Here is a 27765-nt window from a genome sequence, read left to right as displayed (position 1 = left end):
GCTTCTGTTATTTGAAGGAGAATGTATAAAAAAATATATAAAAATTTTGAAATGCCTCAGTTAAAAAGTCACTGATATTAATGAAATATTAATTCTATTACTTTTATTCATAATTTTCCAACGTTGCCAGAACCTTATCAAGAACATCGACAGAGGAGGAAACGTTTTCTAATACTTCAGGGGTGCTTGTGGAATTGGTTTTTCAAATCTACCCCCGCGGCGACTGTGGCGGCGCACCTCCAAGAGGTCGTAATGGAAAATCGAACGGTAAATAGTAATCCAAGCGTATGAATAAGTAACCGCGTCTCCGCCATAACAAGCCGATAAGTCTTAAGGTATTTAATCGAGTTTCCGTGAGTATAGAGCTATAAATAGAGCCAGGTTATTTTTGAATTGCGTCGTGGGTAATTTAAAAGCTCCTAAAATGTCAGAAAAACGCCACGGCACCGATATAAAAATAATTGAACGCACAATATTATCGGTAATATTGTAGCAAATAAATTAAATCAGAAGATTCCTTTTTTTGTAAATTGTTTGACTGAAAAATCTGACCCTTTTATGAGCCTTTTATTAAGAGTTCAGTGTTAAATAACTAAGTGGTAAACTTAAAATATAAAGATGTATGTATTATGGTCAAAACACTTCAATTATACACGGTGTTTCGAGGTCGGTATCTTAGACGTTTACTTCGAAAGGTACATCGCATTGTTCTGAAAATTGGCTGCAACGTTGCCGGTTCGTAGAAAAATGCTACTTTTTCGACGAAACGGCAACGTTGAAATTTTAAATGGGACACCATCTATGTTACTGCATTTTATGATCTTATGGTGCTTTATAGTCCTTTCGTGGTTTTCGACGAATTAATTATTTTCATTTATAATCAGAAGATTCCTTTTTTTGTAAATTGTTTGACTGAAAAATCTGACGCTGTTATGAGCCTTTTATTTAGAGTTCAGTGTTTTTATTGGCCCACTCCAACAACAATAACTAAGTGGTAAACTTAAAATATAAAGATGTATGTATTATGGTCAAAACACTTCAATTATACACGGTGTTTCGAGGTCGGTATCTTAGACGTTTACTTCGAAAGGTACATCGCATTGTTCTGAAAATTGGCTGCAACGTTGCCGGTTCGTCGAAAAATGTTACTTTTTCGACGAAACGGCAACGTTGAAATTTTAAATGGGACACCATCTATGTTACTGCATTTTACGATCTGATGGTGCTTTATAGTTCTTTCGTGGTTTTCGACGAACTAATTATTTTCTTTATTCTTGTTACTACGAGACTGGAGCGAGTAAGAAAATAAAATTTTGGCGTAGGTTATGTACATTTTCTCTCAATATAGAAATTAGTTCTACTATTTACGAATATCGGAGTAAAAAATATACAGGGTGTTCCATTTAAAAAGGGGACATTTTCCTCATTTGTTCCTAAACACAACATGCAATGGTATTTCTGTTTTCATCATCGTGATCTCTCTACTCATAGCAAAGTTATCAATGATGAACACTTAATTTGGATCAGCCTACAGCACACAGGGTTGGCCCAAACTAAAGATTTGCCTGCTTGATATGAAAATGGTAAAAAGCGATTTTTTAAAGGGAACACCCTGTATATTATCACGCATTCTACTAGCACATTAGATTTCCTTTCAGAAATGATAGCATGAAGTTGCGTTTTCTTCGAAAAATAAAGAAAATAGTTAATTTCTCGAAAACCACTGAAGAACGTATCAGAAAGTGCAATAAAATACGATTTTTCTTTTTGGATCTGACACACAAAAACTAGTTGGCAGTTACCCCTTGCTACGTATGAGCTCTTAATATTAACCTCAATATAGTTTTGACAAATATTCAATTACGTGCTTCAATATTTGTTACAAAACTTCTGGATTCACCCTGTGTCGGTTTTTGCTGAGTCAAAACGTTTTCGAAAGGAGCAGGAGTCCCTTGAAGATGATTCAAGAACTGGTCGACAAGTGGAGCTCATAACGGAAGATATTGTTGCGATTGTGGAAGAGGTGGTATTGAATGATCGACGTTTAAACATCAAGGAAATCTCAGAAATTATTAAGCTTTTTGATACAAGTGTTCGTCGAATCTTGCATGATCATTTAGGTATGCATAAGGTTAGTGCAAAATGGGTTCCTAAAAACCTTTCGGCTATTCAAAAACAACGCCGTGTCGAGTGTGCGCGGTCTTTTTTGGAACTCTGTGGGTCGGAACCGAAGCCTATGATACAAACTATTGTAACGGGAGATAAAACTATGGTTCTCTATTGTGACCCTCTATCGAAAAAAGAATCTATGGAGTGGCGTCGTAAGGAAGCACCTCCAAGAAAATTCAGAGTTTGCCAGTCAACAAAAAAGGTGATGGCGACGATCTTTTGGGATTGTGAAGGAATTCTTAAAAGAAAAGAAAAATATTTAAAGAAACTAATACCACTATCAATGGTAAATATTAAATTGCGAGACTGCATACGTGTAAAACTTCGAGGAAAACTGACCAGACGCGTGCGTCCTTTGCACCGGTCCATACTGCTGGTGTTGCACAAGCTGCCATTTTAGAGTGTGGGTTCCAACAGATAGATCATCCTCCCTATAGTCCAGATATGGCCCCCAGCGACCATTATTTGTATGGATATTTGAAAAAAGACTTACGTGGACGGCGGTTTAACGACGAAGTTGAGTTAAAAGAGGCTGTTTTAGCTCATTTTGCAGACGAACCAAAAGAATATTTTTTTAAAGGAATTGAGTTGTTAATAAAGATATGTAATAAGTTTATCGAAGTTAAGGGGCATTATATTGAAAAATTATAAAAAAATTTTTACTCTACTTTGTTTCGTTCATATTCAGGCCGGGAAATTTTGGCGCTGCCCTCGTATATAAATAATCACCAACGCTCTACAAAAATGGTCTCTTATACTTTTTTAATAAATCGAATTATTCCAAAGATTGAATAATTTGAGGAAAAATGACTTTTTGTTCTGAATTTTCTTATTGACTGAAAAATAATTGTAGTGAAATACTTTCGATTATTCTTATAGAAAAGTTATTGCTCTACAAAAAACGTCTCTTGTGGTTTATCCATTACTTCCGGATTCCTCCTGCGCCGGTTTTTGCCGAGTCGAACTTGCTGACGTTTCGCCAATCATCCTGTTGGCTTCTTCAGAGCTTGACTGAAATTGGCTCGCATTTTACTCTGTGGCTGCTTGTATATTGTTGGAGAGGGGCGGAGCTAAATGAGGGGCATAAACATAAGGTGAACAGGTCTGGCGCCAGATTCTAGGACTTTAATATATCGAAAATGATGTCGAGAGTTTCAGGAATAGGAACTTTGGTAAAGAGGGATTCTACGTCGAAACTAACCAGAATATCTTGTGTGTGACTCAGCAAAAACGGACACAGGAGGAATAAAGAAGGTTTGGTTAGTTCTCAAAACTGTAATGAGGATGATCTTTCGGTTAATAGTAAGAGTGAGTACTTTCTAGGGGTAACTGGCAACTATTTTTTGTGTCACGTCCAAAAAAAATCGTTTTTTTCGACCCAGCTTAATGTTGATGTAGCTTTTTCGAAGTCAAGAATGTTTTAGATCGATCAACCAACGGTGAAACACCCCGTATTTATAAGGACTGACGTATTTGTATGATAAATATTGTAACCGCCACACAATTTCATTTTCTCTATATATAAAAACAGATGGAAATAGCGTTAACAATAATATATTCCTATACAATTATGTCATTGATATGATCGATATAACTAGCTACGTTATTTCTGTATCGAGTTCTACATTATTCATTTTCAAATCACCATAACATTATGCGAACCTCCACCAATACCGACTGCCATGATTATATTATGATAAAATGACTTTAGTTAAATCAGTTTCGTATCCATAGCTATTTTAAATGCTAATTAAAATGACATTATTGCCTAAATAAATAAATTGCATTTCGATGCCATATCAAACGCTAGAAGCATTTCTGAAGCATAGAATACAAAACATTAAGCAAACCCGTCGAAATCCTATTCCATGTTGCCAATTTTTTAATAGCATTTCCACCAATGAACTTCTTTTCGATTCTTTTTTAAAATAGCAATACTCGGAAAGTTGAAGCACCGAATCAATAAAACGCGAAGAATTGAAATTCAAAACAGAAAACAGAATTAATTATTAAATAAATAAAAAATAAAATAATTAAAAAAATTCAAAAACACACCTCAGAGTTTACGTACTTCGTATTCGTAATTCGATATTTTGAAGTGAACACTCCCTCTAGCGAAACTCTGTATGACTTAAAACTTTCGAAAATGGGGGGCTGGGGGGTCGGGAAGTATTCTAAAAAAATAAAAAATCGGGCGTGTAAGTTTACGAGGCCAAAAAAATTCTTGAACCAGAAGAACCAGAAGATAAGACTCTATAAACTTTTATTAGTGATAATTTTTCAAGAATATACAGGGTGCGCCGCAAATTCAAAAAAACTGAAAAATGGATCCCCCCATTAAAGTTTTGTATTTACGGTTTTTAAGTATTGTAGAGGGTGTATTTTTTTTATTTTTGAATTTTTTTGGTGGTTATTTTGGTATCCAGAAAAGCATCTTTTCCTCCAAAGCCATTCATCCGATCGGAAAAATTTTCCGAAATACGTGGGAGATCCGGCGCTATAACTTTTGTTTCACGCATTTTTTTGATTATATACAAGGTGTTTTAGTTATGAACAAAAATCTAAAAGACCCTGAAAATTGTTCTTTTAGAGACTAAATTTTTAACCGCAAATCAAAATTTGTACAAACAATAGGGTAAATGTGGGAGAGATGCCGCACATTTTTATAGATTTTCATAACTGTTACGCCTATCGAGATAAAATAAAATTAAAAACACATGTTTACTTTTAGAACATTTATTTAAAAGTAAATATGTAACAAAACCAATTTAAATAAAACAGTATTCTAAGAAAATATATTTTATAATCCCATGTATTTGGCCATCTCTCCTACATAACGTGGGTGAGTCGCCGCATAGTACATGGGAGAGATGGCTTACGAAAAATAACATTACATCTTTCTTCTAACTTGATCGGCTTTTAATAAAAGCCTTCCACATCGATTGCAAGTGGTTTTGTATATTGAGCAAGTCTCGTGTAGCCAATATCCACAGGGAACGCATTGAATCCAATCAGCACGTGATTTTGTTAAACAGTATTTTTCAAGACATTCCACACATTCGTTTTCGTCAATATCACTGCAGTCATTGGTTGAAGAACAAATTGGCATTTCTTCCTCAGACTCAGAAGACGATGATAAATCTTTTTTTTGTTTAAGTTTTATTTTTTTAGCTAAAGGCTTAACTTTTAGCTTTTTGTCCTTTTTGGTTTTAGTTTTGTTCCCTTTTTTGTGTTCAATATAACTGGGGCTTGTTACATGTGCAGCCGACTGTTTTCTGCGCTTTGTAGTGTTAGAAAGAATAGGAATGGGCGATATTTGTTGCAACATTTTGCCAGGAGTGATATCAGTGCTAGCCGAAGTAGAAGGTTGAGGTTGAGCTTCTTGCGATTTAACGTTGATTTCTAATGATGGATTCGGCGCAGCGTTTTCTTTTTCGGTATTGCAGGTTTTAGTTGCAGTGTCTTCAACATTGTGTGCATGAGCTACGTGCAGGTCTGATACGTTGAAAGCGTGGTCCGGAACTGACTCTGGATTAAGTGGAAATGCTCCAGTAGCACGAAAACCATTAATAGCCGTTCCAGCTGTAGCTGCGCGAGACCAAGCACTACTTAGCAATGTGCCAAATTGCATACGAGTAATTCGTCTGCCTTGATGTGTTTTAATCCACTGGTCGCAAGCCTGATAAAAAAACGTTTTCAACGGTTTAAAAAAACTACGATCGAGTGGCTGTAAATAGTGTGTGGTGTGGCTGGGCAAACATACCAAAGAAATATCATTTTCTGTCGCAAATTCGAGGCAATCTAGACTCATATGCGATCCATGTCCATCAAGAATTAGAACAGTCTTCCCTGGTGGCTTGCGAGGGGCAAAATGATTTTTCAACCAGTCAAAAAATAGCTCATTATTAACATAAGCAGACTTGCGGTTCATAACAACAACCGAACCAGGTGGCATGCCGTCTTCAAATTCCTTTTTTTTATTTACCCCTTTAAATATGCAGTAGGGAGGTAAAAAATTTCCTTCAGAGTTACAGCAAGCTACAACGGTGATTGTCTCCCCTTTCTCCCCAGACGTTACTGTGTGAACTTCTTTGCTACCTTTTGCTGCGATAACTTTACTTGGCACATTATTTAACTGAAGGCCAGACTCGTCAACATTAAAGACATGACCTGGTTTATCAAAGACATCGTTAGCTTCATAAATGCTTTCTAAAAGTTTAAAATATTCTTCAACTTCTTTTCTATTCATACCCTCCGCCCTTGCAGTTGATAGTCCCTCTGCCTTTCTTAAACTCAAATCACGATTCCTTTCCATGAACGATCGGTACCAGTGATCTCCAGCTTCTTCTTTTTCAGTGTTAAATTTGTGTTTTAACCCCAAACGTTGAGCCAAGGTATAGGCAATTTGTTTTACGGTTCTTACAGTGGGAGGAAAGCCTGCTTTCTGAAGAGCTTTAATATGCCCTACTACCTTTTTTTCGGATTCTTGGCCAAGAGATGACGAAGGCCCTTGTACACCCTTTTCAAAATTATTGTTATTTAACCTTCTTCTTAGCGTTCGCTCTGGCACGTTGCATATTCTACCAGCCTCTCGTACTGGAATATTATCCTGTTGTACTAAATTTATGGCTGTAACCAAATTTTCTTGAGTCCATCTTCCTCTATTAGATTTTCGTTTATATTTGCGAGGCATATCCAACTAAAATAAAACATCGAATTAATGCGTCATCTCTACCACAAACTTCTGCTGCGTCTATCCCAAATGTATGGGAGAGATGCCGCAGCACATTTTTTGTGACACTTATGATCCACGAAATTAAAACCCGGTGGTAACATAACCTTACTTATCCTAAATCTCCTATAAGTTAATTGCAAACCAAATTTTATTCGTTTAGAGGTATAATTTTAACTTACAAGAAACACTGAATAAATTTTGTAACTTACCTGAACGTTATTTTAACAAACACACGAAATATTTCTTGAGAAAATCGTTTATTTTCAACCGGCGTAATGGAGTTCTCAAGGTTAGCCATCAACTAATTGTAAGGAAACACAAGCGCCTTTTTAAAAAGTCGCAGTGTTGCCAAACGTACACCGCGGCATCTGTCCCACTGCGGCATCTCACCCACATTTACCCTAACTAATCCGTTCCAACAGTTTTCGTCTGTCATATACGCTGTTCGAGATATTTGAAAAAATCCAAATGAAAATCACCATTTCTCGCCCTCAATCTAAACGCGATGACGTCATTTACAATAACCGTGGTTTCAGAAAACAAATAGTTTTTTTGAAAACCATTTACTCCATTGGAAAAATTCGGATACCAGGAAACTAAGGAGAAGAAATATTGGGTCCCTACAGGAATCCGCGGAGCGCCTTCTTTTTAAAATAAAAAGCTGATTCGCGCGAACTTGTCCCGCTCACAGCGGCAGGCAGTTCTAGTAAAAAACTATGAAAGCCAAAATTTGATGATTTGGATCGGACGATGTTGCAGTGTCTTAAAAATGTACCACTCTCTGGACCTATCGTAAAACTAAAAGCAGAAAAGTTTGCTGAACAGCTCGGCATTATCGATTTGAAGGAATCGGAAGGACGGTTGGGTACTTCAAACAGAGACGTGGCCAAAACTAGCAGAAAAATACCCTGCTGACGATATTTTTAATGCTGACGAAACTGGTATTTTTTACAAAATGACGCCAGATAAAACTCTTAAATTTCGAAGCGAAATGGGATGCGGAATTAAAGGGGAAGAAAATATTACTTCTCTTAGATAACTGCCCTGCACATCCCATATTCCAAATCCACGGAATATTGAATTGGCATTTTTTCCAGCCAAAACGACAAGTGTATTGCAGCCGATGGGCCAGAGATATTTATGATTTATGAATTAAATAAACATTTAAAAAAACAAAAAAAGTGAATAAAACCGTCCTATGATCTCCCGAATGCAAAAATGCAAAAAAATATAAGTTACTGCCGTTTCCGCACAAACCGGAAGTGCAACCATTTATATTCACCCTTCCCAAATTCAAACCGCTATATCAAGCCGTTTAAAAATTATAGTGTTCGCACTTTGATGCGTCACCCGGTATAATCGCAACAGGATCGATCAACCTGGAGGCTCGAGATTAAATTTTCGGTAAAATTTTGCCGGAGATTGTGTTTTTTTAGCGGGACAGAACCGCTTTTTCGCTGCGCCGGAGTTGCTCGTATTATATATCGGGACTATTTACATACCGTGTTTGTTCGCCACTTATAAATTGATTTGCTGACAGGCCCGTCACAGAATCAATACGAGCGCTGAACTCGGCCGTAGTAGTTCCGTGGTTTCTACCTTTCCTATGAAACGTTCTCCAGGATCGGGCTCGGAAATTTTGCCGACGAGATGCTCATTCAAAAACACTGAGTACCATTTATAAAAAATATAAAAAAGTATATAAATAGCAATCGGAATAATATAGTAAATAATGATAATATATAACAAAGACGGTGCGAGATATCCATTATCTTGGACGCGATTTAGTTAACCTTAATGTAATAAAAAGTAGACCTTAACTTTTTTCACAAATTCAAAATCGAATGTCAATATTCAGGCGGATATAGAAGGATTAATATTTGCGGACTCATTTTTATTTTTTATTACCATTTTATTTTTAATTATTTAATATTAATAATTGGCTCAAACAGTTGGACACGGAAACTTGGTTTCAAACGATTTCGCTATTTCGCGTCGTAACTTTCAAAAGATATATTAATTTTATTCATTTTGTTTTAAATCACAAAGATGTTTTACATTAATTTCGCCCCGACACTCAAAATCATTAATGCGATGCTTCTAAAGTATCGTTAAACGTGCAAGAACGTAATATTAATAAAAATATTAAAATACTGACTATTAACATGGATTAATGTGCTAGTAAACATCAAGCAATAAATATATTTTGTACCAGTTAACTAATAAAAAGCAATATCCCAATCACCTAATATATATTAATATATAACAATAATGAATTTAAATTAAATAATTATATTAAAAATTAATTAAAAATAATAAATAAATAAATATTAAAAATATTTATATATATATATATATATATATATATATATATATATATATATATATATATATATATATATATATATATATATATATATATATATATATTCTCACGTATTGATTCACGGATGGAAAAATGTGATGACACTATATTCCGGGATATCATCCGTTCGCTCGTTGAACTCCGACTGGAATCCTGCATCCGACTGGAATCCTGCAAATCTTGCATCCGACTGGAATCCTGCAGACGTTTCGCCAAAATCTCACTTGGCATCTTCAATGCTCGCGCTCCGAAAACACTTCGAACACTGTTCGAGTGTTCGGAGCGCGAGCATTGAAGATGCCAAGTGAGATTTTGGCGAAACGTCTGCAGGATTCCAGTCGGATGCAAGATTTGCAGGATTCCAGTCGGATGCAGGATTCCAGTCGGAGTTCAACGAGCGAACGGATGATATCCCGGAATATAGTGTCATCATATATATATATATATATATATATATATATATATATATATATATATATATATATATATATATATATATATATATATATATATATATATATATATATATACATACATATACACATATACATATATATTCTCACGTATTGATTCACGGATGGAAAAATGTGATGACACTATATTCCGGGATATCATCCGTTCGCTCGTTGAACTCCGACTGCAATCCTGCATCCGACTGGAATCCTGCAAATCCTGCATCCGACTGGAATCCTGCAGACGTTTCGCCAAAATCTCACTTGGCATCTTCAATGCTCGCGCTCCGAAAACACTTCGAACACTGGGAGGTTATCGGCGGTGCGTGCGGTATTTATACTCTGCGCCGGAGATGGTAATGGTGCTGCTTGTGCGTGGGGGGAGGTGGCTCCGCCCCCTGAATTGTCGCGATGTTAATTTCGCCCGATCGTAGTTGCGATGTCCCCGTTGGCTGCTGCGCATCGCTCTGCTGTTTGATTATCGTTCTCCACGTGTTGGATAAATGCAGAGCGTCGTCTCTCGTATTGAGGTGTCCGGACTTTTCTATTTCGATGGCCTCTCGTATAATCCTAGTCCTAAAATCAGGAATATTAGCTATTTGTTTGCAAGTGCCGAAATCAATTTTATGGCCTGTCTGATGTTGGTGCTGAAACAAAGCAGATGTTGTTTGTTTGTTTCTTATGGCTAAACGATGTTCCTCGAGCCTGGCTGAAATCCTTCTGTTGGTCTGTCCCACATACGTCAGGCTGCACGATCCGCACGCTACACTGTATACTCCTTGGTTTTCCAGAGTAATTTTTTGTTTTGGGTTCCTTAGTATAGCTCCGATGGTATGGTCAGGTTTGTATGCCGTTGATATGTCGTGTTTCCGTAATATTCGGCCGATTTTGTCAGTAACCCCCTTGATGCATGGCAGGACAGCGATCGATCTTCGTTGGGTCTCGTCCTGCACTCTCTGCTGCGGCTGTTGTTGTTTACTGATTGCCTTGCTGATGGTGCGCCTTTGGTATCCGTTTTGTCGAAGACAGGTACTAATTTTCTTCAGTTCTTTATCTCTGTTCCTCTCGTTTGTGAGCGTGAAGGACCGAGCAATTAATGTATTTGCCACTGCCTGTATCTGTGATGGGTGGTGATGAGACTTAGCGTTCAGATATCTATTAGTGTGTGTTGGTTTTCTATAGACAGTGTGTTCCAAGTGCCCAGCTTCGGTCCTTGTGATGTGCACATCTAAAAAGGGCAGACTGTTATCCTCTTCAAGTTCTATTGTAAATTGAATCCTTGGGTGAATGGAATTCAGTGTTCGAAGTGTTTTCGGAGCGCGAGCATTGAAGATGCCAAGTGAGATTTTGGCGAAACGTCTGCAGGATTCCAGTCGGATGCAGGATTTGCAGGATTCCAGTCGGATGCAGGATTCCAGTCGGAGTTCAACGAGCGAACGGATGATATCCCGGAATATAGTGTCATCACATTTTTCCATCCGTGAATCAATACGTGAGAATATATATATATATATATATATATATATATATATATATATATATATATATATATATATATATATATATATATATATATATATATATATATATATATATATACATTAAACTACATCAAATAATGTTTTGGGGCGCATAAGATGTAACATATAATTTATACATAAATATACAAAAGAAAGTTCAAATTTGACAGAAAACAACTAAAAGTAGATTTTCCAAATAGAACCTGATTTGATACAAAAAAAGGCATAATATTTTATGGTGCGTGAGCGCACCACTGGTAACACCCGGTTTAATTTTTTTTAATATTTTACAAAGCATGAAGTATGTAAATGCACATTACACTTATTACAAACGTAAATTGTGTGGCTGCGGCAGATTCTACATCTCCTTCGGGCTTTAGTAGCATGAACAATCATGAGGTGACCTTGATTATCATAACACACTTCATCTATGGCAGGTGCAAGATTTCTTTGAGTAATTGTTTTATCAGTTTTTAAAAGTCTCAAAGCAATGTAAGATTTCGTCATCAAAAAACAAAAAATATTTCAAGCGTAGTTTTTCCAGAAAGCCTATTTTTCAGTTCCTCACGTGATCTAAATTCATCGGATATAAGAGTGTGAGTGTACTCAATCTGACCTTTCTTCCATTTGACAGTAGAAGCAAGCCTGTCGTTTTGCAGAAAGCATACTTCTTCTTTTGAATTCCAGGGTTTCATCATCTGATGAGTCCCATTCGGGCTCAGTAGTTCAGTAGTTTGAGTGGCATAGAGGAAAAGCAATTTCAAAAACAAAATTTTACAGTTCTGTAACTCACATTACTTAGGCCGGACCTGCGCCGAACTGCCCGAGAATGTCGTTGTTTTTAATTAGTCGAGATAGATTGGTCGGTTCCTCCGCTAATGAAAAGTAAAGAGGACGGTGGGCGGTTGGGGGCGCTGGCGTGCAATATCCCGATTACCGTTATGTTTGAGCGATAAATCCGTCGTCTTTCGTCATTGCGAAAAGGCTAATTTGAAACGCGGCAGCAAATTTGAACGGCCGTTTATGCAAATGCGTCTCGCTAATGAAATGGCGAAAGATTTAAATTTTATAAGGGATACTTGGATAGGCTCTCCCAATAAATACTTTTAAATATGAAGGTATTTATTTGAACAGCTTTAATCTGAACGTTTTACACTTAAAGTGTAATATTCAGGACTTTTCTAGTCACAAAGTTTATAAAGTATTAACTGATTGATTTAAATTTCATAAATTATATATTTTCACATGATAATTGTTTCGACAACACCATGTCTTTATCAAATGTAATATTTACAAACTACCTGCTACTATATATACCGAGAAATGACATTTCTACTTTTTGTGGCTGTATGTAAAGTATGAAAATTGCGGTCAAAAATGTGTTTTTCTGTGTTGATGATTGGCTTTATAGAATGAAAAAGTGTATTGATCATCCGGGTGAGTAATCTGAGGAACGATAAAATCATATTTGTTGGTAGCTTATAGTTTTTTATTACAAATCCCGAAATATAAGGGGCAGCCCTCGTATACTCGTAATTTACACCCTGTACAAATGAACGAATGGAAATTAAAACCGATTTTCCTTTTACTCGAATATTGTGGCACTGTCTTATTACCGACCTAACTTGAATCTGATTCTTTTTCAAATAGAATTTTTCTGCGTATTTTGAGTCGCCATTTAAACGAAACATAAAAGCTTCAACGGTCTTGTATATTCTCCGCGAAAGCAGATTGCTCGGTGTCGACGAAACATATATTACTTTCACTTGGAATTACCGCGGCAACCCACAACGCGCGGTTGTTCCTTTCCTTCGCGAGAATCTCGTTACGAATGTTAATTATCGTTGTGGTGATTATTTGCGCTATTGTAAAGCGTCGCGAGAAGGTCTTGATAATCATTAGGCAACCAACTCGACATTCCCGTGCCGTACCAATTCTCAGCATTCAGCAAACCGGCCGAGATAAAAAGCTGGAAATTATTTTCAAGTTCATAAAATGGCCGCTAGGGGGCGCAACCCCTACAGTAAAATGGAAAAACTGGGAAAACTAAAAAAAATATCCTGAGTACCTAAGATTATTAAAAATAATAAAACAAATTTAATATTACTTAATATCATCGGAGAACACAGATATGGTCTGTTCATAGATATAAGAAAGTGACGAATTGCTTTTGAATGGGATTATCCAAAGGTGGTCATTAACATACAATGCAACAAGATTAAGTTGACTAAAACCCCTTCCTCATGTGACACAAAAGCAACAATCCAAAACTATATGTATAATAACGACATTTATTTTCACGAAGATCATATCAAAAAGGAATTAATTGAGGTTCTACAGAGCAAAAGGAATACGTCTGTGATAATTATGCAAAAAATCAAGGGCATACGGTTTTAAGGCTTCCACCTTACCATTGTATATTTAATCCCATTGAACATGTTTGGCACCAACTGAAATATGCCATTCGTCGTGTTAACTCCAGTGTCCAAATTCTTTTAAACATATGGAACAAGCAGAACAATCGTATATCCATATTGCAAATAATATAGAAAAAAAATAATTAGAACAGGCGATGATAGCGATAGTGATACTGATATATTATGTGATTATTTTTAAGTAATTTAAGTAAACATAAATACATATATAAATTAACAAATATTGTTTAGTATCTTTCCTAACAAAACCCCCAATAAGTAAATTCTAAGCGAAGTAAGGACCTGTTCGGTCTTATTTCATTCTTACAGCTTGCCCGGGTCTTTCCTGTAATTCGTATCAGTTAGTCACTTTCTTATATCTATGAACAGACATGGGACATTGACCGGATATACTGTGGAGGATCAGTATGAAGAGGAAGAGGTTCCTTATCGATATTTAGAGAACGCGAACACTCAAGACAGTATTTTATACGATTAGGGCGAGTAAACACGACACAATTTGCTCATTACATTAACGGAATTAATGTTCGAGCAAACAAACGAAAACCAATTTCGATGGACCAAAGTAAACAGAGTGGGCAGACAAGAAAACGAAAGCTAGAGTTCTAATTAAACGTATAGATGTTTGTGCAGGCAAGGAACAATGTTACTCTCTTGAATTTGTAATCTGTTAGTTAGTCCGCCATTTTTTTTGTGACTACTGCATAATCACGGCCAAACAAGGATCTCATAAAATCCCCCAAATTTCATTGATGTAGCGTTAAACCCGCTCAACAACCTAAGCTTTGGGCCACCCTGTATGGGTGGCTTTATTTTAACGCCGGAGTTCGATTAATTTGATCGTCGCTGAAACAACCCTCGCGAGGCCGGCCTCCGCGTGTATTTAAATATCGGCAGTAAATTTATATTGCAAATTTCACCAGTAAACAAGTTGCGAATTTATTTTAGAGGGCACTTCGAAATATAGCCGTTTTTTAATTAAATTTCCAGTTCCTGCATGAGTATTTAAAATTGTAGAAGTGTGCATTCATATTCGGATTAAAACTTAATACGGAAAACTGTTCTCCACGCACGACCGGCAAATGGAGAGAAGAATATATTTGTCACTGGAATCAGCACTCTCCGCAATTCCGTTTGTTTAACCTCGTTGCCTTAAGTGCTGCCGGCCATACACGCCGGTTAAAGGTCAGATGTGACTAAAACAAAAATTTCCTCGACGGTAATGGGCGAATGGCCATAGTAGACCTACCCAACTGTTTGTGAGAAGCGAAGAAGAAGAATGGGTCTATGCTCGAATGGTTGCGGATATTTAAAATAACAAAATTGTGGCTAGTATAGCTAGATTGAAATTCAGTTTGAGAGTTTTTCTGGGACATATTTATTATGACGGTTGTGGTTGCTTTTATGTTGGTTGAATACTTTTAATTGTTTTGACAAACTGAATAGTTTGAAAGCGTGTAAAACTATTCTGAGTTATAGTTAAATGTGTATGCCGTTGCGCCAGTGAAGGTTAGGATCTGTTTTTAATGTAAACATTCAATGTCGGCCATTATATGTGCCCAGCTCGTATCTGTGGTTTAATCGCTTCGGTTTTTTCATGCCCGGTCATTTGGAAAGCCATTAAATGACGGAGCGCCGCTTTTGTCACGTCTGGTTCCCCATCGACGGAGGCTTCATTATGCCGGGTGTACGAGGAAAATTGGTTTTATCAATTTTCCACCCCAAAAATATCAGGCGACGCAGACTTTTATCGCGATAAACGATATTTTATCGACGAATGTCACATAAGTCCCGTGCCCCCGTTACAAATCGAGACATGTAAGGTATAGATATAAACATTGGTAACGTTGAATTTTTTAATATTAACAGAAGTGTTTTAGTGTCGCAATACCAGGCAGCATATATGTTAAACAACTCTCCGAAAAATTCAGGATAATTGATACAAAATACAACAGTAGATAAACAAAGGGGGTTCTGAAACAACATAACCGTGACCGAAGTGACGCTTCATGTGAGACGTTTTTTGAAAATAAAAATCAACAAAATAGACTATAATTTAAACGGAAAACAAAAATTAATATGTTCTCAAGATCGATAGATACACACATTAAAAGTTATATTTAACATTTAAGTCCTTGAGGTCTTTGGCAATTTATCTGCCACCATCAACAGCTATCTCAAATTGTTAAATGTATTTATAGCAGCAGTATCATCCGGAAACATTATGTGGTCTCGGTGCAAAATAATTACTTGTATGCTGGCCACTTGTCTTTGAACATGTGATATAAGTACACCTCCCTCTAGTCCCGTAGCTATGTTTCATTGTTGTTTACTATTTACAAAACATCTGGATTCCTCCTGCATCGGTTGTTGTTGAGTCGAATTTGCTAACGTTTCGCTAATCATGAACAGTTTCAGTCAAGCTCTGAAGAAGCCAACATAAGTTTTGTAAATAGTATTAGAGTAGCCTGTGGACGTTTTTTTGAAAAAGAAATCTATTTTTTAATATAACACAGTACTGACTGCTGGACAAGTGCATATAATTAGAGAACAACGGCGGCCCAAGTACAGTGCCCTGCGGTACACCGCAGATAACCATCTCTAAGCGCGAGAACTTTTTATTCGGTTGTAAATACATCCTCGAAACCCGTAACATCTCGTCTCATACAAAAGCCGCAATAATAAATAATAATTAATAATTAAAAAAATTTCATTTAAATAGCAAGAATGATCAGAAGAAATTTACCTCGTGTCTTCCCTTAAAGTAACATAAGAGAACGTTCGGGGGGTAAAAATGAAATGAATAAGAATGAAAGAAATGAACAAAATTCTATTCCGAAACCAGTTTTTATTGACCCGATATCGAAACAAAAATGCAAAAACTTAAAAGTCTAATGCGCCACGAACATGCCCTTCCAAAACATGGCGCTGTCCTCGTCAGCGCTCGCGCTTTTCCGGCTTTGTCGAGCTTCGATTGCGTAATTGAACGCCTCAACGATGTGCTTCTCCAACACGGGAACAGCCTTGCAGCGAAGATTGCCGACCGTCCATGAAGTGACTTTCGGCACCAGCCAACTGAGAGAAGCGAGTCCGGACGCGTCTACGTCGACGTCACTGAAACCCACGTGAAAGCGTATAGTTTAGTATATGCAACGTGTCAATCTGTTCAACAACATTTAGTTTTATACAGGGTGTTCGGAAATTCAAAGTGGTAAAATCCGAAATCGCCATATTCATTTTTCAAATTTTATTTTAACGCAGTCGACTTAATACTCAATTGACTAAGCTGGGCATTTTACACAGCCCTTATTTAGTAAAAGTCGTCGTTACAAGGTAAAAGTGTTGCACATATCTGTACCTAAAACATTTTTTTAATTTCCCTGTGTTTTATATATTTAGACTGATATTGTAAAATAGAATAGATTGCCTTAAGCACAATTGCACAAATCCTCAAAAATTTTTACTGTCATTACTTTCGAAAAATCGATGAAATCGAATTTTTCGAAAAAAGTATTTTTAAAAATTTTGAAACCGGCTTTGCAGGATATCGGGAAAATATTCATTTCTCGATCGATCGAAAAAATTCTTGAACCAGAAGACGCAAATTCTTGCCAAAATCATTCATTCTTCATGATTTTTTAAAATGTACAGGGTGCGCCGGCAAATTGCAAAAAACTGAAAATTGGGTTCGCCTTATATGGATAGCTGCCATTTTCTGTCAGGCTACCATATAGTCCGTATGGGCTGCTAAAACTTTTGTATTTTAGGTTTTCACATATTGTACAGGGTGTTCGGCATATTCTGTACCAAATTCAAAAATGTAATAGATGTCTCAAATTTGTAACTATCGACTTCAAATTTGTTAAAACAGGCTCGCCTCTGTATCGAAAAAACTCTTTCGGTATGTGAGAAATGGCCCAAAAATTAAAACAGTCGGTGTTGTTTCGAACTACCCACGGACCTACGCCTGGCGTGAAATCGTCAAAACCGTCGGAAAAATATAAATTTAATCTTCGAAATTGGACCGTAGCTTTTATTTGAAGACTCTCGCGGACAACTTAAGAACCGATCGACTTTCATATCGCTAGATCTTATTTGCCGAGTCGAGCACCACTAACGGATTAAAACCGCAAAGCACAGAGGCGTAGTCAATATTCTCGTTATTGTTTCTCGTTTCTATTGACGCGGCATTATACTTTGCAACGGCCAATCGGCAGTGGTAAACGATTCCATCTCTGAAAATTTCACATTGTTCGCATTTTTCTTCAGTTCAGTTTGGCAAAATGTAGTTGTCTATGCATGTGTACGGGATGGCCAATATAACGTAACCATATACCTTTTCTCAGAATATACAGGGTGTACGAAGAAATCTTAAATACAAAAGTCATCTGCTTCAAACGAAGTTTTATTTTATTATATTTTTGCATATACAGGTGTTGCCTGGGTAAACACAACTTCTTTTTCTTATGGAACTTCCCGTATATTATTACATTTTCTTAACATTATATTTAACATTTTCTATATTAATAATGAAACTATGTAGAAATGTAATGAAACAGAACGAAATAAATTATTACTTTGTATTATTTTTTTTATGTAAATGATTCATATATTTGTTAGTATAGGTAGATAAATTCCTAGGACGGTCCTGGAATGGTTAATCAGGAGGTCGATTATAAAAGCACTATATTTCTGGTGGAAGTATACCTACGTACTTAGTTTATTTTGAATGTGTGAAACCAAATGTAAACCAACCTTTATTTGATATGTCATTGTCATTTTGCTACTTTGCCATCATATTTAATTCAATAACTGAAAATTGGCTTATTAAAATTTATAAAGTTTTCTATAAAATGTACAGGGGAGCCAATATTCGGCCGCCTCAAAATTTACGTGGGATCTCGAGGGCTGCTACAGATTGCATTCGAAAATCACCGATTTAAATGGCGACATTCGATTGGAAGGCTGGCACTTAAAATTTAAACGATTGTTCTTTTTCTGAGCGCTCGTGTCGTATCTTTTTACTGTCCTCTCCCATTTAACGAATAGAATTGAAAAATTCAACTGCGCCTCTGACGAAAATATGCCTCCGCACCACCCGAGCTCCGGTAATTTGAGTAATCAAATTAGACATCGAGGTTTCGCCCGCTTCAATTTAAAAATGCAAATGAAGCTGGCGGGATTTTTAGCTAGCTGATACCACACATACGGAATTCCCAGCTTTGTTGCCAAATCATGCCTAGTTTAAAGAGCGACTTCGTCTCCATTCCAAGACCTCTGATAAATACAAGAATTTCTAAGCAACAGTTTCCATATTTATAACTGCAAAGAGATTCGCATTACCAATTAGGGGACGTTGAGGCAGGGGGGCCACCTCAAAAAATTATCACCAAAATTTTTTTGTTCGTCATTATAATTATAAATTTTGGTTATTTGTACATTTTTAGCACTTTGCGTAATACCAGGGGTAAAACGGACCGCCTAAAACTTCTAAAAAAAAGGCCATTCTATATTATTCCAATCGAATCATAATTAATTTATTGAAAGCGTTATTTTTTGGATAATTTAATGGATTTAGCCTAAAACCTTTCGAAAATCTTATAAATAGTTACTAGTAAGTAACGTTTTTATTTATTAAATAATTTTTAATAAATAATTATAATTATTATATAATATTATAAATAAATTTAGTTAAAGTTAGTCAAAAATAAATCGACTCAATGGTTGAAAGCCACAAAAAATAATGAAAAGCTTATGTGGATAAAGTATTCTATACAACTAGCAACAAAAGCTGTGCTTGTCGCTAGTTATGACACTTTCTCTAAAGAAATGGAGTTCTCAGGTATTTCCAAAATAGTAAATAGTGTATATAAGTATATCTAGTCGTGCAACATTTCATTCTATCAGCAACGAGTTCGTCACTGACTCTTAGATCATTGTTCAAAGTAGAGGATTTTCCACGTTTCCTGGTTCAAGAATTTTTTGAAAATAGTAAATGGTTTTCGAGAAAATAAGTTTTTTCTGACGTCATCGCGTCTTGACAGCCCCCGAAATAACGATTTCAATATGGATTTTTTCAAATATCCCGAGCAGTGTATGTGATAGACGAAAACCGCAAATACAAAAATTGCAGCTTTTGATGCGGCCTATGACACTGTGTGAACCAATTAGCCATATTTTTCAAGTTTCCAGGTCTTTTATTATGGAGACTTATCTTCTGGGTCTTCTGGTTCAATCATTCTTTTGGTGAGTTTGTTTGGTTTGGTGGTATTTGTTTGGTGTCGTACACAGTTTTTGAAAAATGATGTTTTTTGTAGACCCTTGCACACACAATTTTTTATTTTTTTAGAATCTTTCCCGACCCCCCAGCCCCCCCATTTTTAACAGGTTCCGTCACGGGGCGAAGCTGCATATATGTGCCAAATATGAAACCGATTGCTTCAAATTTTGCACACTTATCGTGTTTCATAGCAAGGACCAAAAAACAGTCGAAAATCAAGATGGATACCGGCGTCTGATCAGGGCCATTTCTTATAAGCTTATGTGCCTCGTAGAGGGTTAAGGAAGGTTAGGGGAGGCAAATTTCAATTTTGTCAAAGTTGTAACTAGTAACCATAAAAAAAGGTATAGTAGGACCACCGATCTATCGAACTTGTTACTTTCGAAAATCGAATTTTTCGAAAGTATCTGCGCTCGTATAAAAATTTTATATCTCGGTAGCGGTAAATCCTATGGGATCGCCGTTGATACAGAAACGATCACCGTCAAAAACAATTTTTTTTTGTCTGTCCGTTCTTCGTTCTCCGTTCTCGTGTTTTGTTTTTTCGTGAATAACTTCCGAAGCGTTAAAATTTCCCTCCATTTTAACCCTCCACAAGGCACATAAGCTTATAAGAATTACCCCTGATCTGACGCCGGTATCCATCTTTTTTTCGCGATTTTCGACTGTTTTTTGGACGTTGCTATGAAACACGATAAGTGTTTGAAGCAATAGTCTTCATATTTGGCACAAAAATGCCCCGCAACGGAACCTATTTCAAATGGGGGGGGGCTGGGGGTCGGGAAGTATTGTAAGAAAATAAAAAATCGCGTGTGCAATCATCATTTTTCAAAAACCGTTTTAGAGACCAAAAAAATTCTTAAACCAGAAGATGCAGAAGATACGGCTCGATAAACTTTTATTCTTGATAATTTTTTTAAAATATACAGGGTGCGCCGTAAATTCAAAAAAGCGGAAAATGGGTCCTCCTATAATTGAAAATTAGTTATAACTGATTCGGATCTCACTTTCTTTTATATTACGATATAGCCCGCATAGACAGCAAAAACTTTTGTATTTAAAGTTTTCACCTATTGTACAGGGTGTTCCCGATATTCCGTGCTAAATGAGAAACGAGTTAAGTGTCCTAAATTTGCAGATGTCAACTTCAAATTTAGCAGACATGTAAAAGTCCGAGTCCTCATTTGAACGGTAAAGATTGGGTGCAATCAAATTTTACTAAGTATTTTTTTAATATTCTTTAAACTTTTTTTTTTCATAATTTTAGCTTCCAAAAAATATGTCTTTCCACATAATCATTCACCCGATGGGAAATATTCTTTAACCAGCATACGCGGAAGATCCTGTGCAATAACATTTATTTCAGAACAAATTATTAGCAGCAAATCAAAAATCGTAAAAAATATGGCTAATTGATTCAAACAGCGTCATAGGCCACATCAAAAGCTACATTTTTTGTATAAATCCATATTTCTTAAAAAACATTTAGTATTTTCAAAAAATTCTTGGGCCAGGAAACGTGAAACATCCAGGGGTATAACCTCTACTTCGAACATGGTTTGAATCATATACAGGGTCTGTCGTTTATGGGTAAAAAATATAAAAGATCCTAAAAATGTCCGTTCTTGTGGGTAAATTATTGGCGATCGATAAAAAACTATTAAAGGTGTGATAATTTGGTATAAGCAGTATCGTAAACTGTACCGAGAGAGAGAGTTTCAGTTGAAAATCCACCACAAACTCTGCAATCCCATTTCCGAGCCAGATTTTCGGTGAATATTTGGTGTGGCATTGTTGATGATGATGAAGAACGTCTCACAGAGATTCGCTGTTTATACTTCATTGAAAATTATCTTCCAATATTACTGCCATGACGTTCCTCTTTGGTCGACAAGTAAATTATACAAACCGGTGGATTCGAAGAGGCGCCCCAGTTCCTTGGCCAGCAAGGTCGCCCGACCTAAACCCCTTAGATTACTTTTTATGGGGAAGACTGTAAAGTTTAATGCACAATGTATTGAAACAGAGAGCAATCCTGAGACTGTTAGCAGAGCTTCCGCGTCAATTCCAAGATTGGACACTTTCACCAACTAATTCAATAAATAAAATAGAAATAAAAAAAAGTTTACTTACCCTATCGTTCTCACGGAAACAGCCTCGAGCTTGACGGGAGCGAGATCGGTTTTGTCGCACGACAATTTAATAAAAATCCCGTTTTTGTATACGGAGGTCCTGATACTGCCGCTCACTTCCGTGCCCTCGAACTTGCTGCTGAAGATTTCGTAACCGTGCTGGGGAAGACGAGAAAACGAAAAAAAAAACAGCCATCGCGACGGGGGTAATTTATTACGAATTTTAAATAAAGCCGCAGGTGAGGGGGCTCCAAATGCTGTCGCCCCATTTTTATATTTATTTCGGGATAAAAAGGAATCGTATTTACAACCCCAGAACCGCCCCCGCAGCGGGGAAACAATGGGGCGATAAATTGGAAGGGGGGGGGGGGGCGTTTTGCCTTTCTCTTCCACAGTCAAAGCCAACACGTACATATCAGACCAGCCGTGCGGTTACGTGACAACAAATTTGAATAAATAAATCTATTTAAAAAAAAAGTTAACTAAAAAGTGTTCTTTGATTCGGTCCATAAAGTTAAAAATGTATAAAATAAAGAAATATCAAAATATTTAATAATTTAAATTTATTATTTAGTTGGCTATGACATCACAATCTTTTTTTTTTTTTTGACGCATTAAGGTATAAACAAATTTTGACATTTTTTTATAGTATAGTTAGTATATATTTTGTTTGTATTTTAAATAAGTTATAGTTTTGGTTAATTATATATTTTTGTTATTAGGTATATTCAATCAAGCTAGATATAAATTAACTATTCAATGTTTCCTTAAATATGAATTCTGAAGTTTTATTAAATCTGTTAAAGTGTGTATACTACACGGTATACAATTCATCTGGTACGACTCTATTAGCGTTCTTGATACAATATCCTAGCTTCCATAAAATGAATATCTGCCGTCACCTCATCAGTAAACGCGACCGTTCGTAGTTAAGACGTGAAGTAACAACCGAATTAATAAACCTTACGGACACAGCCCACTGCGATGACAAAAAATAATTATAAAGAATTGAAAAACACAACTCAACACAGATAGGTGGCTTTTACTTGATGAAAATGCATTTCTCAAAATAAATAAGAACCAAAAGTTCAGATTTTCACGAAATTATATATTGCTACACACTTAAACACGGAGAAACACATCTTTGACGACAATTTTCATATTTTACATACAGCCACAAAAAGTAGAAAATTCAATTTATTGGAAGCCATGGCAACAAAACAATCAATTAGATTTAAATACCTCTCCTTTATTGAACTTAAATTCTCACAACATTAATTAAGGTTTTATGGTCATTTTACGGTATATATAGTAGCAGATGGTTTGTAAATATTACATTTGATAATGGCACGGTGTTGTCGAAACAATTGTCATGCAAAAATATATAATTTCGTGAATATCTGAACTTGTAGTTCTGATTTACTTTGGTAAGAATTCTCACGCTGTCATATTAACGATATTGTTAACCATGTGCATCGGATTTTTTGATTTTAAAAGAAATCAGTGGCGTACCATCAATGTCTGTCAAAATAGTCTTGTGAAATGTGAAAAAAAAATGTTACACTAATTAATGCCTCCTGAAGTTGACAATATTAATGTTGATAATATATTACGTTTGAGGACGGTCCCTCTTGGATTTATTTCTCCTGTTGGGAGGTCGAAATGTATCAATCACGAAAAATATAAAATACCCGATTTTGACGCAAGTTAACGCAAAGCCATTTCGCAAAGGAAGCGTGGCATGTCCTTCTTGGTGTTGGTAACAATATCCGCGTGGAGTTCGCTCGATCCTTTTCCTCCACCGTGAACCTCTTAGGCCTGCCAAGCTTTCTCGCCGACATCCGTTTTTAACTCCCGTTATATTCCGAAAAGTCCGATAAAAGCGGGGTTATTACGTTCCGCCCTTTATAATTGCGGATAAGCCATTACACTCGAATGTGACTTCCCTTTTATACGCGCTCGTATAACCACTAGAAATTGGTTACCGAATGCTGAATATTTTACGGTTCAATTTCACCGAGCGATATATGCTCTCGCGTTTTACCGGCTTATTGATTTTAAGTTCCTCTATCGCCGGTTTATGATAAATTTCGCGTTGAAATCGCCACGTCTTCGAAGGTTGTTCGATTTCATCCGTATGATGTGCAGTCATCCCGTTCTACTTTTCGTTTAATTTTAGTTCACTTTTCGTTTTGTCCGAGGTATTGTCAGCAGCATTAAACAAGATTGCTTTCGCAATCTCGCCGCTACGCCGCGCACCGTTTTTCTATCGTGCTCCCGCGGACCGCTACGGGACTTTCGCAAAATCGATGTAATTTTATTGTGAATACACCCTGTATAAAATGTCATTCACATCTCGTCGACCTTCAAAGTTACGGTAAATATTAAAATTTGTACTGGAAATTGCAAATCAAAATTATATTTGTATTATAGACGAAACCGTAAACTCCTCTCTCGGCACAGTTTAATAATACCCTGTATACCCTGGCTATAGCCCTGGATCTCCTTAGTTTCCTGATATACGAATATATTCGATGGAGTTAATAGTTTTCAAGACAGTACTTGTTTTCGGAAACCATGCAATACGTGGTAATAGTAAATGACGACATCGCGTCTAGATTGAGGCCGCGAACTGGTAATTTTTATTTGGATTTTCTCAAATATCTCGAACACCGTAATACAAAAATTGTAGCCCTTGATACGGCCTAACGGATTTGCTAGTTTTTGTACGAACTTTGATTTACGGTTACTTTCTAAAGAGCAACTTTCTAAAAGAACAATTTTCAGGATCTTTTAGATTTTTGTGCATAACTAAAACACCTTGTATATAATCGAAAAAATGCGTAAAACAAAAGTTATAGCGCGGGATCTCCCACGTATTACAGTTGTAAAAATTTTCCGATCGGATGAATGGATTTGAAGGAAAAGACTTCTTCTATTACCTAAGGTAAACCCTTTAATTTTGCTTGTAGAGATATCTCAAGAATAGAGCAATTCGGTCTCACAGTTTTTTTATACCTTCCTAAAAATCTTTGCCTCCCTATTTTATAAAAATTAATTAAGGTACCTTTATAATAATAACATTACAGGTTTTTTTTATTCATCTCCTTTCAGTTTCATGGCGACTTTTTAATTTACAGATTTCTCCATATTGTCGAAATTTATAAAATTTATATTTAGGCTTTGTTCCTCAACTGAAATTTGAAAACACAATTATGAACCAAATGGAAAATATTTTGATGAGGCCTTTACGTGAGACAGACCTGGTGTCTGGCATTTCCTCACTTCATTCATTTTCTAAAAATTAGTTTTCGTTTAAAATTTTGAAAATGGCAAGCATGTAGAAAGGACAACTTACTTGTTAAAGAAGAAAAAACAAGAATTAAGATGATCCAAAAATCGAAAATTTACGCAAAACCAAAGTTTTCAGTAAAAACAGATTTAATCCCGAAGCTTTAAATTTGTCAGAGCCTTTCAAAGAAAATATTAAAATCCTGAGGGAGTCAGACGAAAGTAGTCACCTTGATTAAGTTTTTGATTTAAAATTAAACTTGTTATATTATTATTATTTTTATTATTATTAAATTAAAGTTGATACTGCTCAGATTTATTTTGAAATATTTTCTATTTTTTTTTTGTTTCAAATCGGTTACTACAAAAAATGCACAAGGCGCCTTACTTTTTGAACACACCTCATATGTGCGTAGCCTTGACAGCAGTGCCACCATCGAAGAAAATAAATTCAACTGTTTGGGTATTCTGCGATGATGTCATCGAGACAAAGGCGGCTGCGTTCCGCCACATAAATCGTGGCTCGCCGTGATTTGTTGTTCGACTACGTAAAACTCGATAGTGGGGGGTATGCGGCAGATCATAATTCGGGGATAGCCGTTAATCATGGCCGGTATCGCGCGAAATACGAACTTAATTTATGAAAGTCTCAGGTAGCCGCCACTAAGAACGATGAAGAGAAAACGCTATAGATCACCCATATTTGATATTAGCGTTATTCGAAGTTGGAAGTCCGCGTCACGACTATCCATGGTCCGTGACCATGATGAGTTAATTTTGAGTATTGGGTATTTAATGTTATTTACTTTTTCTGTGAATTTAAAATTTCATTACTTTCAACAAAATTTCTACGCAATAACCGTGTGTCGCTTTATCTACAGCACCAACAAAGTTCTTTTTTCTGTTCATTTCAAAAGTTTTTTATATGAAATGATTCAGAATTAAATCCCAAACAAAATACAAATGCTAAATGCGGGATGTTCTATTAAAACAATATATTTTTAAATTCAAAACATCATTTTTAACTGGTCATTTGTGACCACTCAGCACAATATTTTTTGGCTATAGACAGATCAAGGCATTACACCTCTTCCATGGATCCATAATAAAATAAAAAAATAAAATAACAATTTTGTCAAAAAATGATTAGAATTTTTAAAAGCATTTAAAAAAATTGCTACTGTCCTGCCACACCCAGTATATTTAAAAATACTATAAATAAAATATGACGTAAGGTCAAACACTTTTTGTATTGACCACTTTGTATATGATGTGACTTTAGTGATTCAAGTGTATTCAATGACTTAGAATAGTAAATGACGATATTCTGCATATCCAAATATTAGTAACATCTGATTATTAATAATTAGATATGCTGAACTTTATTTTTATGGTTTTAATTATGACTGATAAATGAGCAAATAAATTAAATACATATTAAATATAGCTTTTAAACATTTTTTATAATGTAACCAACAAATGCATGCACATGTTTAAAATGTTGTAAATAATTTGAAACGAGATTGACGATTTTGTGGTCTGTGGTGTTTTTGAAGATAACCCTTTTTAATCTTTGTATCAATCTCTAACTTCGTCGTCTTTATCATAACATGTATGCATCTAATTAAAATTTGTGTTTTTAAAGTTTTTGTCTCTTCACCCAAAACCCAAAAGAAACACCAGAAAAACAACATACTATATAAAACATTTGGAGAAAAGGAAAATACGTAAATGACGGCAACGCTGTAGACAAATACTACGTCACGAAAGTTACAAAATACTTTGACCACTCGTCAATCGACTGCGATATTCTACCGTTAAACTATACGACGCCATTTGCGCAACACCCTGTATATGAACCTTTTTGCACTTAATTTCCATTCGCAACTTTTGTCGTCGAATTTAATAATGCCGCGGAGACTTTTAAATTCCTTGCAAGTTTCGAACTCTCGCGAGTGCCCGACTGTGTAATTGGATTTTATACTGTGCAGCCGGAATGGGTAAACAGTCCGGACTGCATTTTTCACGCGAAGGCGGTGAAAACGAAACCCTCCCGACGGGAGATGAACACTAACGGGGAGAGCTACGCATTAGCGAAATGAAAAATCCCCGAGGTCTATCTTCGTACCCTTGACCCGGGCCATCATCGCGATTTAAAGCGTCATCGAACAACCGTTGGCGCGGTGACGTCACTCGAAGAAGAAAATGGATATTGGTAAAACGTCCGCCACAAAAAGTGATTAAAACACCCCGTATGTGTTAAAATATATTTCGCAGAGGTGTATTTATGTATGCTTCTCTGTGAATTCACAAAAAATTATAAAAATAAAATAAACGAAGGCGTCGTTCTTCAAACTTCCTCTCTTGAATTTAATTAAAGCGCCTT

The 27765-nt window shown here is 36.1% G+C and overlaps 2 protein-coding genes across 10 annotated transcripts in view; one reads left to right on the top strand and one right to left on the bottom strand.

The window, feature by feature from the left end:
- LOC132699019 (G-protein coupled receptor 161-like) overlaps nt 1-27765 on the top strand; it is an 85546-nt gene that overhangs the window by 15937 nt on the left and 41844 nt on the right. The window contains exon 1 of one of the 3 annotated variants that reach the window (XM_060665456.1): nt 24258-24465. The exons of the other annotated variants lie outside the window; for them this stretch is intronic. The gene's annotated coding sequence lies outside the window, so the exon portion shown is untranslated. Of the gene's footprint in view, nt 1-24257; nt 24466-27765 lie in introns of those variants that run through there. 3 annotated transcript variants of the gene reach the window in all.
- LOC132699021 (uncharacterized) overlaps nt 16513-27765 on the bottom strand; it is a 66017-nt gene continuing 54764 nt past the window's right edge. For all 7 annotated transcript variants that reach the window (XM_060665464.1, XM_060665465.1, XM_060665460.1 and 4 more), the window contains 2 exons: nt 22090-22247; nt 16513-16790 (listed from right to left, as the gene is read on the bottom strand). In XM_060665464.1, coding sequence (XP_060521447.1) covers nt 16568-16790; nt 22090-22247 — 381 coding nt within the window. In that variant the 3' untranslated portion in view covers nt 16513-16567. The remainder of the gene's footprint in view (nt 16791-22089; nt 22248-27765) is intronic.

This window comes from Cylas formicarius, unplaced genomic scaffold (genome assembly GCF_029955315.1).
Source record: "Cylas formicarius isolate icCylForm1 unplaced genomic scaffold, icCylForm1.1 PGA_scaffold_3__17_contigs__length_32017465, whole genome shotgun sequence".
Classification (NCBI taxonomy): domain Eukaryota; kingdom Metazoa; phylum Arthropoda; class Insecta; order Coleoptera; family Brentidae; genus Cylas; species Cylas formicarius.
Note: the sequence above shows the minus strand (reverse complement) of the source record. Positions and strands in the feature narration are given on the sequence as shown.